The sequence below is a fragment of the Urocitellus parryii genome, chromosome 2, assembly GCF_045843805.1.
Source record: "Urocitellus parryii isolate mUroPar1 chromosome 2, mUroPar1.hap1, whole genome shotgun sequence".
NCBI classification, from domain to species: domain Eukaryota; kingdom Metazoa; phylum Chordata; class Mammalia; order Rodentia; family Sciuridae; genus Urocitellus; species Urocitellus parryii.
The window spans coordinates 170,438,977-170,452,290 of record NC_135532.1 but is presented as its reverse complement, the minus strand read 5'-3'; the positions used below and the strand labels follow the sequence as shown (position 1 = coordinate 170,452,290).

Here is a 13,314-nt window from a genome sequence, read left to right as displayed (position 1 = left end):
AAAAGAGATGCTCAGAACCCAACGCTGTCCCTGCCTATTCCTAAACCTTCTGATATGTCTCTGTCCAATAAGTGCTCAGTGGCACTTTCCCACATGAGCTTAGAGCTTTTTTTACAGAAACTATTACATAGAATCTGCAAAATGCTTTATATGCAACATACACCCCGCAAATACTTGTAGAATGGCTTTGACGACAAAGATGCACAAAAGAACATTAATTTTAAAATATGAGTAAATTATGCTCCTTAAAAGTCAAATTTTAAGCAAGTCATCAACTTCACGGCTAAGCACCACTCTTCACCAGAGGTGAAGGCCTCAGAGAAAGTCAAGATTGGGGACTTCAGCAACCACACTTCCAAATGCTCAAGTATCTACCTGGCAGCCTTCAAAATAAGCACGAGCACCACGAGTCCCCAAATAGTGACTTTCCGTGTGTGTGTGTGTGTGTGTGTGTGTGTGTGTGTATGTGTGTGTAGTGGGGGTGGACTCCTGGCTGGCTGCACTTGGGAAAGTTAACTATGCTTACTAAAGGGGGAAATGGCTAGGCGTGGTAGCGCATGCCTGTAATCTCAGTAACTCTGGAAGATAAAGCAGAGAAGGCACAAAGTCAAGCCAGCTTCAGCAACTTAGAAAGATGTCATCTCAAAATAAAAAATCAAAAGGTCTGGCATGTAGCTCAGTGGTAAAAGCAGCCCTTGGGTTCAATCCTCAGCACCACCCCCAGAGAGGGGAACGTGTGGGGGGAAAGCATTGGAATAGAAGAATCCAAGAGAAGATTCTTTCATTCCAAAATTCAGGACCTATGGATTAGACCATTATGACCAGAACAACAGTGTGACCCACAATGAGCTAAGCAGTTCACATGATTTTCTAATTTAATTACCTTAACAAGCATAAGAAGTACTTTATTATACCCATTTTATAAAGAGACTGAGTTAAGGATTTTGCTGTATTATTAAGCTTTTTGTCACTATTACAAAATACTTGAGATAATTAACTCCAAGAGAAAAGGTTTCTTTTAGCTCAAGGTTTTGAAGGTTCTAGTCTATGATCAGGTAGACCCACCACCTCGGGTGAGGGAGCCTGATGACCAGAGAAGGAAGTGGATGGCAGATTTTATGGGCAGGAATCAAAAGAGAATGAAGGAGGAGCCACACAAGAGCCCCCTCATGGGCAGGGCCCAGTGACCTACTTCCTTCCACCAGAGCCAGCTCCTAAAGGGTTCACCCCCTGCCAAGAGTGCCACAGGGTGGCAACCAAATCTTCCACTCAAGGTCAAAACTACAGCCCTTGGTCAAGGTCACAAGTGAGCTGTGATTCAGAACCAAATCGGACAGACCCCAGTGCCCAAGCTGAAGCATAAAGAAGACAGATTCCTATAGCCACACACACCTCACTATTTGTTCCCATAAATAAGGCTGACTGCATTTCTTACACACGTGAAGTATCCCTAATCTAAAAATCCAAAATCCTAAAAGCTTCAAAATCCAAAACCTTTTGAGTGTTGACATGAGCTCAAGTGGAAAATTCCACATCAGAGTCAAAATGCAAGTATGCCAAAAATAAGGTATGAAATTACCTTCAGGCCACGTGTAATGAAAGGTGTACAAAAAATAAATGGATTCTATGTTTAGGCTTAGGTCCCATCACCAGGATATCACATTATGTGTCTATGCAAATATTCCAAAATTCAAAAAAATCTGAAATCTAACACTTCCAGTTGCAAGCATTTTGGATTAGGAATAGCAACCTACATTTTGCTTTCTTTAAAAAAATAACACCTTAGGGGCTGGGATTGTGGCTCAGCGGTAGAGCGCTCGCCTAGCACGGGGAGGGATCCGGGTTCGATCCTCAGCACCACATAAAAATAAAGGCATTGTGTTGTGTCCATCTACACCTAAAAACTAAATTAAAAAAAAAAATAACACTTAGCTGGATGCGATGGTATGTGCCTGTAATCACAGCTATTAGGGAGGCTGAGGCAGGACAATAGCAAATTAGAGGTCAGCCGGGGCAACTTATCAAGACTCTGTCTCAAAAAAAATAAATAAAAAGAGCTGAAGATGAAGCTGAGAGGTAGAGTGCCCGGGGTTTAATCCCCAGTACTAAAAGATAAGAACAACAAGAAGAAAGCACACTTTATATTTAGGGCTCCACAGTGCAGTCTCCCTCTCCCCCCATGTCCCCCACAGCACAAATGTGGCTGTCAACAGGGACAAGTCAGGGGCAGTACAATTGATCCGAGAGCTTATAAAAACAGGGTTCTTATCCTGAAATTGCAACTGCAGTGCATTTAACCAAGACTTAAGTCCCTGAAGCTTTTAATGTTTTGGAAAACCTCTTTTAGAGCCAAGAGGGCTTTGGGTGGCTGCCAACCTGGTGTGCCAGGCCTGTTAACGAGGAAGAACTGGTAGAGGGAACATTGAATTAGGCAGCAGGGAGGAGGAAGAGCAGGTGAATTCCCACTCCGGAAATCCAACTCTGCCTCAAATCTCTGCTAATTGATAAGAAAATAACAACTCCCTTCCCCTCATGACCCACGGTGCACAGCCGAGATTTGACGCACATTATCGCCATCGGTCCTCTAAAGGAGAGGGTTTACCATGATTTCACCCTTCAGGTCACAACCCAAGAGCAGTCATAAAACCAATCCATTGGGTGACACCAGCATCTTTTTAAAATGACATTAAACAGCAAACACAGTGTGTAGCATAGGTAGCAAGACTAAGCATTTAGGGGAAGCTTTATATCTGTTCTATTTATTTATATATACTGGACTACATTTTAAAATGTACAACTGTTCTTGCAGGAGTCACAGTAAAAATGTTTGCAAAACTGCTATAAACAACCAGCGTGGGAGGTGGTACTACTCCCACTGTAGATATGTGAAAACTGAGGCTCAAGGCAGTTAAGAGACTTGACTCGGGTCAAGCCAAGGCTGTGTGGCCAGGGCCCCGACAGACTCCTGAGAGCACAGACGAGATGCTCTTCTTTACGCACCCCCACGTGAAGAGTCACAGATATTGCTCAAGCTCTCTCCCTCCCCTAGGGCTCCATCCAGGACAAAGCCAAGAGGCCAAGTCTGCTTTCCCTCCCAACCCGTGATTGAGTGCGACCAATGGCAAAGAGCCACGGGGATGACCTGATCCTCCTTCCTCTGCTACCTGCAGTCCCCCAAGTCCCTTCAGCAAAAACAGCGTGTGCTCAGGCCACGTGACATCAGAGCAGGTGTTGTGCAAGGGGAACACGTGGCACACCACTCGGGACAGAGCAGCACCATGCCCGGCTAAACACTCTCCACCATGCAAAGCTAATGTTGTTACCGGCTACAGCTTGGATCTGGATGGCCCCAGAGGCCCATGTGTTACAGGCGTGGTGGCCAGCCCATGGTGCCTTGGGCAGGGGGTGGAACCTTCAGGAGGCAGGATCTACTGGAAGGAAGTTAGATCCCTGGGGCATGCCCTTGAAGGGGATATTGCAACCCTAGTGATTGCCCTGAGGTAAACAGGTTTCCTCCACCACATGCTGCTGCCATGACGTCCTGGGCCACCACAGGACCGAAGCAATGGGGCAAAGCAAGCATGGACCGAAACCTATGAAACTGAGAGCCAAAACAAACCTTTCCTCCTTTTAAGTTGACTATCACAGGTATTTTGTTATAGCCATGGAAACCTGACTAAAACATGACATTATAAATTTCTGTAGCCAAAGCGCAGCTCCAAATATAGGCCTTTTGGTAATACAGATTCCTGGGCCACCTTCTTGAGAATATCAACCCACATGTCTGGAGGGTCAGACATATTCATAAAGTGGTTTTTATCCACAGCCAGGCTGGAGAAATTCTATCACTTACCCGCCCTTTAATAACCTCTCTGGACCCCACATCACTCCCCACTTCATTCACAGGCAGAATTTTCTACCACCTCACCTGCATCCATTGCTCATCCCTCTGCAACCTGCAACCCTCTCACCACACCAGATCAGCTCTTGTGCTTGACCTCGTAGACCAGGCAGGACATTCTTGGTCTCTCTCTACCTCTCTGGTCATCCTTTCTGTTTTCTTCACACACCCTCCTCTCCCTTAGCCCTTTGCATGCTGCTGTTCCTCGGTCCTCCCTCAGCCACCTCCTCTTCCTGCCCTACACTCTCCCAAGGAGGTCTCACCCACTCTCCTAAGCAGCACTCTCCTAATGTCTCCAGCCCTGATCTCTTTTGAGTGACACACCCGCACATCCTGCTCACTCAGCAGTTCTGACTCCAGAGTCAAGAATAAGTCCAATGCCAAAAACCTAATTCCCATAAAAACAAACACTGAGCACACATCAAAGTTAATATTTAACTCATTAATAAGGGACCCAATGCCAGGCATGGGCATGGGTATAATCCCAGTGGCAGGATTGCGAGTTCAAAGCCAGCCTCAGCAAGTTAGCAAGGCCCTAATCAACTCAGTGAGACCCTGTCTCATATGTATAGTAAAAAAAAGAAAATATGGGCTGGGGATTTAGCTCAGTTGGTAAAGTGCCTGCCTTGCATGCACAAGGCCATGGGCTCAATCCCCAACACCACAAAAAAAAAAAAAAAAAAAAAAAAAAAAGAATAAAGGAATTGTGTCCATCTAAAATTAGAAATATTTTTTAAAAGCAAATATTATTTTATCACAAAATTGCTGTTATCTATTTTATATATATATATATATATGAGAAAGGGTCTTGCTAAGTTGATTTTATATATATATAAATATATATATATTGATTTTATATATATATATATATATATATTTTATATATATATATATATATATATATATATATATATATATCTGGGGATGTGACTCAGAGGTTAAGTGCCCCAAGGTTCAATCCCTGGTACAAAAACAAACAAAAAAAGACCCACTAAAACGACAAAGCTTGGGAGGGGTGAAAGAATACTGAGTTAATATTGCTGAATTAGAAACCAAACTGGCTACTGTCCTTCAGGGCAATAACTGTTGGGTTTCTCTTCTCTATCAAACAGGAACCATTCACATCCTACTTAACCCTAGAATGTGTGGGTCCTAAAGAAAAACAAACATCACCCAGGGCACCAGATGGGCCTCAGGTGGGCTTCTTACACACTGCCCCAGTATTGCATTAAAAGGTTACAAAGTTACCTCTTATTTTCAAGTTTTAATCCTTTTTCTTTGCAGTGGAATCTACGAAGTTGGGTGAAAAGAAGTTACATCTTTATTTTCACCAACCTCTGACTGAAATCCAGCTTTTATTATGAATGTATTTATGAATGTTTGAATGCTTTCTGCATGTTTGAAGTAGGTGGCACATTACAGTGGCAATTACCAGCAGTGTCTGACTTTGCCACCAACAGAAATCACCTTTTCTAATCACGTCCCAATTGGTGCAGATATCCCGAAATACTGTTCATGTACCTCGGTGCTTAAAATTACAGAAGATACCTACACTGAAATTAGATCTTCTTGTCTGATTCATCAATTAAAAAAAGCAAATATTGCCAGGCACAGTGGCGCATGCCAGTAATCCCAGTGACCTAGGAGTCAGAGGCAGGAGAATGGCGAGTTCAAAGCCAGCCAGCCTCAGCGAAAAGCGAGGTTCTAAGCGACTCAGTGAGACCCTGACTCTAAATAAAATACAAAATAGGGCTGGGGATGTGGCTCAGTGGTTAAGTGCCCCTGAGTTCAATTGCTGGTACTGGTCTCCCCCAAAAAAGCAAGTATTATTTGATCACAAAGTTGCTACCATATTATTCAATATGTATTCTATTTCAACAGAACTGTTTCCTTTGTAAGTCTATATGTTCTGATTTATACATTTAAAAGCTATTCTAAGAGAGGGCCCATAAGTTCTCAGAGAAGGCTGTCCTGAAGCCCTGCATCAGGCAAGGGATCCCTGATACACATTTTCTTACTACCTTATACTTTCTTTCCAGGACCTACTGTGTGAATGAAATCATTAATCAGTGGCTCTCCCACTAAGCCTACTGGGAAGAGGGACAGTATCGATCTTATTTATCATTATTTCCCCAATACCTTAGTGTGGGGACTGGCTCACAGATTCACAGGAAACATGCTTTTGGAAAAGAAGTGTCTGTTGAATGGGCACACCTGTGACACACACTGGATGTCAAGGCTGGTCCACAGGCCTCTGATGTGGGGCACACATAATACTCTGGCCAGAACATAGCAAAATGAGGCCCCTGACGACAGCAAACCCACTGGCCCCTGGGCACTCTCACCTACTTGGCTCTAGCCCCGCCCACAAATGATCTCAGATGCTGGTTGCTTGAACCCCACTTACAACTCTCCATCTGGATTTTCCATAGCACCTTCCAACAGGGACTAAAGGACCTGCTCACTCATTCCTGACACCAAGGAGCTGGAGGAATTGCAGGATTCTTTGGTAGGAATGGATACTCCCCCCACTGCCCTGGCAAGCTATAATGAATTAGAAATTGCACATACAACTGGGACCTCAGTGTGACTTTGAGGAATAAAAAGACACAAAAAGGCTATTCTAACATCATGCCATCTGAGTGTCATTAACCCCCCACTGCATGATTGCAAAGCTAACAGTGAGAAGCGCTCACAGACTGGTATGTAGCATAGGGAGGTCAGAGGGGACAGCAAACTAGAGCTACTGGGGAGGATGAAGCCAGTCCATGTCTATCTGGCTGCCCCTCCTGCAATGCAGCTGTCAGGAGCTAACCAACAAATTGCAGGGACACTCCAGGAAAACAGCTGCCAGCATGGCTACTTAAACATTCAAGTGAGCCACTGTGTGTCCCAGCCTATTCCTCTACGCCTTCACCTTCAAGGCCACACACACCTCCAATCTTGTCAAATGATGTCTTACTCCCGACCTCTGTTCAACCCTCTTTGAGGTCAGAGGACTTAACCAGCTCACCGCACCAAGTTAACAGAGGACACAACACTACCTTGACGTGAACTATGTAGAAATGCCTTGTAAACTCTAAGGTAAGGCCCTCTATAAATGTAACAGGTTTTACAAAATTCTGGACAGCACAGCAAACAGGCAGCCAGAGGCTCCAGCCCATGCTGCAGAATGGATTGGCCCACCAGCGGTGAGCGCTGCTGCTCCTTCCCTCTCTCACTGGGGCCTGAGATGCAGGGAGGGTGGGTAACACATACAGTGGGGAGATTCAGGCAGTGTGAAAGAACTTAAGCCTTCATTATACGTAATGTGTCTGTTTCCGGCCTGTTGTCACTTAGCTTCAAAACCTACCACAAGCACTAAGCAAGACAAGAAAGCCCACAGAGCAGACCACAAAGCCAGGATGAAACCCTCCAGGGACTGGTGTGGTTAGCATCTCTGTTCTCAAGAGGGCATCCACTTTCAGGAGGAAGGAGAGAAAAAACACAGTGCACTTAAATCCTTAGCTCCTCTGCATTTGACTCCAAGTGTCTCTACAGGGGCCAGGGGAGAGGGAGCAAGGCAAGTCAAGAGCAGGCCCAAGGGCCTCAGTGGAGCAACCCAGCACCATAGGACCCCCTATATGGCATCAATGTCATACCCCCACCCTGGCCTGCCATTGCCCACCAACCCCTCTTCACTGACCTTCTATCACTTCGAATTTAACAGCCTGCAATGGCTGCTGAGGCTCCACTGGCCAGGCAATTTCCCACACCAAGCACTGTGCTGCGAACCTGTGTTATTTCTGATCCTTTCAACTCTGCAAGATGGATATTATTATCACCACTTACCAACAAGAAAAGTGAGGCAGGGCCCAAGGCCACAGAGCTCCCGAGCTAGGTCTAGCTGGCTAAAAGCCCGTTCTTTCCACCACGTCACACTTGACTCTATCTTGTGGATAACAGGGAGAAAAGCAAGAGGATGAAAGTGTATTCTGGAAAAGTAACCCAGCCTCTCCCCTCCAACCCAACCCAACCCAGCACGAGGCCTGATTGATGTTGTTATTAAAAGGGCGGCTTTGATCACATCTCTTCATCACCTACAGAATCCAGTCCCCAGGGCTTTGCCGGGCATTTAAGCTTCTTTATGACCCATCGGCAGATGCAAAGCCTGGCCTCTCCCTCCTTGGGTCTCAGTCTTGGAGGCTTTCTTCCCTGCCTGCCTCATTCATTCTTTCTCTCTCTCACACACACACACACACACACACATACCCCTGCGCACCAGGCCTAGGCTAGGTGCTAGGGACATGTCAGCCAGACAGGAGGGTCCACACTCTGGTCACAGGGCTGGGAGTCTGCCTTTCTCATGAGGCCAGCTCCCAACTCATTATTTCATGCAGCCTTCTCTGGTCACTCGGTGCCCACTGCCTGGCCCTGTACCAAATCCCCAGCAGTCGGTACTTGTCACGCGGATGGCACTCAGCCACAGCTCCACCTGATGCACTGGCTCTGTTTTAAGACTTCCTCCTTAATGTGTTTATTTCTGTGGGAAAAGTGCACTCCAGGTTCCAAACAGCATTATAAATGGCAATAAGGTCCCCAGGCCAGCCCACAAAAGCCTATTAAATATATAATGGTCCCAGAGAAGTACAGAACCTGAGTGAGTGTACCTTAAAAGCTCTGCAGGAGAGACCAGGGCAAACATCTGTCTTCCCTACCTCCACCCACTGTCCCCTAGGGTCTGAGCTTCAAGTCACCATCAGGGGCAAAGCAGGGGAGCAGGCGGGAGATGGGGGACTGAGAGGACAGGAGTGGGAAGAAGCCAATTTACAATGTAGCAGGTCTGGCTCTACTCCAGCTCTGCCCTTGCTAAGTGGGTAGCTGTGAATCTCATCCCTCTGGGAGCCTCACCATTCCTTCATAAAATATGAGGGCTGGGGTGGGTAGAGCTCAGTGGTGGAGCACTTGCCCAGCATTGGCAAGGCCCTGGGTTCCATCCCCAGCACTGGAAAATAAAACAAAATAAAATAAAAGGGTTGAATGAGAGCAATTCTCAGTCTTTTGAATCTCAGGCTATATATATATATCTCCTCAGTACTGGGGATAGAATGCAGGGGCACCACATCTCCAGCTGTTTAGTTTTGAGACAAAGTCTCACTAGGTTGCTAAGACTGGCCTCAAACTTGCAATCCTCCTGCTTCAGCCTTCTAAGTGACTGGGATTACAGGTATGCATCACCACGCCTAGCTTAAAATATATTTTTAAATAAAATATGCATCATACACACCTGAAAATAAATGTTACCAAGGACTTTTTAAAAGGAAATCACAATATGCTATCAGCAGTTTCATTTTTCAAAAAAAAAAAAACAAAAAACACCAGAAACACCCCACCAAAATAGGGACATCAAGTCAGAAAAACAGCAGAACAGCAGACAAGTTTTTTAACTTAAAATATTTGGATTTGGAGGAAAAAAAATACCAGCAAGAACATTCACTGTCGTTATTTTTCCAATTTGTCTGTGGATCAGTGAAAACCTGATCATAGCACAGCTGCCGTTGTTGGCTTGATGTCTGAGAACCACTGAATTATGGAGGGTGCTCCAGCCCTGACAGGACACCTCTCCATCCTGTGGACTGGATAGAGACTGGATTGCAATCCGCAGGCACGCCTCCAAGAAAGGGAGAACTGCAGGGAGGAACAGGGCTAATGTCACTCACAGGGCTCCATGGGACAGCACAGCCTCCACCACAGGAGCTCCCAAGGGCGGAGATACGTGACCTGGGAGCTCTGGGGCTAACTTGTCTCAGGTGTTGACAGTGCCACTCTCAACTCCAGTATGTTTCTGGGAGGTTAAAGGAAGATCTCCAAGGAGAGCTTTTTATAAAATCTTTAACTTATCTGATTATAAACTAATACATATTCACAAGGGAAATATATGAAAAGCAGAAGCGAAGAAGTAAGTGAAAGTCATCCACCACTCCACCTTCCAGAATAATAACTGTTAACATTTGGAGCATGGCTAATTCTTCGCACACAGAACATCAGCCACCTTGGGATCCAGTTTTATATCCTGCTTTTCCGGTAATTACACTTGGGCATTTTTCCACACGTTTAGATACTCTTCATCAACAGCTTAACACATTTTAACAATAATCAATACATTTATTTATAAGCACTGCAATGGGCTGAATGTTTGTAGCCCCTCAAAATTCACACTGAAATCCTAACCCCTACTGTGACAGTATTAGGAGGTGGGGACTTGGGAAGGTGATTAGGCTGTGAGGATAGAGCCCTCATCAGGGAGATCAGTGCTCTTGGAAAAGGGACCCAAGAGAGCTCACCACTCTTCTTTGTGTCACGTAAGGATGCAAACAGAAGTCAGCAGTCTGCAGCCAGGAAGACCACCCCTAACCCCGAACCCAACCATGCTGGCATCCTGGTCTCAGACTCCCAGCCTCTAGAATCGTGAGAAATAGATTTCTACTATTTATAAACCACTCAGGCTATGGTATACTTGTTACGGTGGCCCAAAATGACAAAGACAAATGCCACTTTCCATAGTATGAACAGGGTCAGAAGTACATACCTGTACTGCTGTTGTTGAGCACTTAAGTCACTTCCATGTTTTTGCTATAATGTGGTGGGTGTACATCCCTGAACACAAATCCCTGCAGACTCCTTTATACAGTAGTCCCCCTTGTCCAAGGGGGATAGTCCCATGACCCCCATGGATGTCTGAAACCACAGGTAGTACCAAACCTTACTTACCTATACTGTTTTTTCCTATGAGCACATACCTATAATAAAGTTTGATTTACAAATTAAGCACAGTAAGAGAGTAACAGCATTAACTAATTATAATATAACATTTACAACTATACTGTGATAAAAGTTATGTGAATCTAGTCTCTCACTCAAAATAATGTACTGTACTCTCCCTTCTTGTTGACTGCAGGTAACTGAAACTGCAGGAAGTGAATCCAAGGATGGGAGGAGACCACTGTTCTTCTTTATATTCCTTGGGTCTCGGCCCAGTGTTGTGCACATATCAGTCCTCAGCAAATACTGAGTGAACAAAGAAACCCAATCTGCTCCCAGGGACTCAGGAAGCCCTTATCTGATCCACATAGCATTCAAATTTACAGAGGCCCAGCCCAGTGTCCAGTAGCCACTCACCACTGTCCCTATAGGTTCCCTCCAACTTGTACCTGCTAAGCCAACTCTTGTTTTAGGGAAAAGAGAAGACATACATTGTTTGCTCAGGACTCCCAGCTTCTAGTGCTCTCACAAACCTTCCTACTCTTCCACATGGCCCAGAGGAAGACACTGCAGGCCTCCACTGCCTACCTAACTACAGCACCCACTCCCTACAGATGCTACTCAGCCCACCATCATGACAGACTGACCTCCCTCTAAATTAATATATGCCTCCCATTCAATGGAAGCTACCAGCAGTTAGTTAAGGTATTCGCACCTGCTCTTCCCTTTTTTACTCACAGGACTAACACCCAGCCCAGCCTAGGGCAACACCAGAGGGCAGGCACCATGTATATTTTGTTCCCTACCCAAAAGCCAACCCTATGCCAAGCAATGTGGTTGACAAATAAAAATAAATGTTTGCTGAATGAAACTTCGGATTCCCAAGCTCTCCATTTTCACAAGAAGAGAAGAAGGGAAGACGGCAGAACCCCCTGAAAGGATCTTAGGGCAAAGACCTGATGGATGTCAGGGAGGAGATGGCCCCATCCTCTGCTCAGTCCTGCCTGGCTTGGAGACCTCCAGGGAACTGATGGCAGAGATATGCAACACACCCAGATGCAGTGAAGAGACAGTGAAGAGCCTCACTCCACCCTGGTTCTATTCTGAAAGGAGAATGGAGACCTCACAGCAGAGTTTTCTTCCCCACCGTCTTCGGACAATCAGAAAATGCTCGACCACTCGTCACTAGTGATCCCAGACAGACAAGTTATTGGAAGATGGAAATGTTTAAGCCAACAGTTTTTCTTCTCCCATTTCCCACTATCCTTGCCACACCCAAAAGAAAAAAAAAAAAAAAACTGCAAAATCTGAGTTCCAGGAGCTGGAGATTCCCTGGAACTTCAGGACAAAAGGGAGCCAGGATGGTACTAACATGAGAGAGATAAGAAGTTCTGGAAAAGTTGCGGAAGGCCACTCATCACACACCCACAGCAACACCAAGAGCCAAACCCAGGTCCTCAGCTGGCCCAGCACACCCATTCCGACCTCTCCCAGGGACGCCCAGAGGACCCCTTATTAGAGCAGATTCCTCTGGCCCTTCCCAGCACCCTGACCCACCCATCCTCTATTCCTGTGTGATTTTTGCAGTTTCCTTCTCTGACTTCTCATCCCACCCTCCCGACAACCTTGATATATATGTGCGAGGGGGGGGGGGGGCGGCGGGGTGGGCGGTGTCTTGACTGTCCTCGTCTCATGGGTTAGAAACTAAGATACTTTAAGTGACCTGCCACTCCACGCTTCAGCTAGAAAGTACAGCTGGAGCCAACATCGGATAGATGTCGGAGAACTCCCCCGGGGTGGCGACTCCACCCAGACCGGTGGGGCCGAACCTGGTGGCGAGCCGCAGTTTCCTAGCCGTTTGGGGTCGAAACCAAGAACAGGGGTGGCTCTAAAACAAGGTTTCCTGTGTGCAGGTGGAAAGCACCCTCAACCCACGCTGCACTCACACAGGTGCAGAGAGCCAGAGTCTGGGGCGAGGGGCATCCCCCGGCCCACCAGAGTCCCGCCCTAGCTGGGGGCGACCCCTGACCTGCGCCCTAGCAAAGTTACGCCGTGTAGCAAGCATCTCGCTACAGCCTAGCGCTCCAGGGCTGCCGCTGGCCCCGGTGCAGCGAGCGCTCGGAGGGGACGGAACCCGGACAACTCTCTCCGGCGCGGCCACTGGGTGCCCGCCTGCCTGCCACGCACGCCGCGACCTGGGTGCCCGGAGGCAGCTCCCGCGCGCCCCGGGGAGGGCCGGGAGCTGGGAACGCGGACTGGCAAGCCCGGCTAGCCCGGCGCACGTGTCGGCCCGGCCCCCCGCTTGCACCCTCGCCCCGCAGCCTTACCCAGATCGCCAGCAGCAGCCCCCACGCCGGCCTGGCCCGTGCCATCCCCGCCGCTACCCGCCGCCACCTCCTGTCTCCACTCTGGCTTCCACTCCCGCCCGCGAGCTCCGCCGCCGCCAAGAGCCACGGCCACTTCCCAACCACTCCCCGCCTCCCAGTTCCCGGTGCCACGTCTGCCAAAGCATGCGCACCAGCTGGGAGGGGGGTGGCCGCGAGAAGGGCTTGCTGGGACTTGTAGTTTGCGACCTCGCAGAGCATTCAGGCGAGTGGACTTTCCGGAGCCAGGTAGTAACTTGAGTGAAGGCGAAAAAGGAAGGACTTACGGGAAGCAATTAGTTTGGGCGG

At 47.3% G+C, this 13,314-nt stretch overlaps 1 protein-coding gene across 1 annotated transcript in view; it reads right to left on the bottom strand.

Annotated features, from left to right (window-relative positions):
* The window catches only part of Pdia5 (protein disulfide isomerase family A member 5), an 89,254-nt gene extending 76,164 nt beyond the window's left edge, over positions 1-13,090 (bottom strand). The window contains exon 1 of the mRNA XM_026394566.2: positions 12,970-13,090. Coding sequence (XP_026250351.2) covers positions 12,970-13,014 — 45 coding nt within the window. The 5' untranslated portion in view covers positions 13,015-13,090. The remainder of the gene's footprint in view (positions 1-12,969) is intronic.
* Positions 13,091-13,314: the final 224 nt, after the last annotated feature.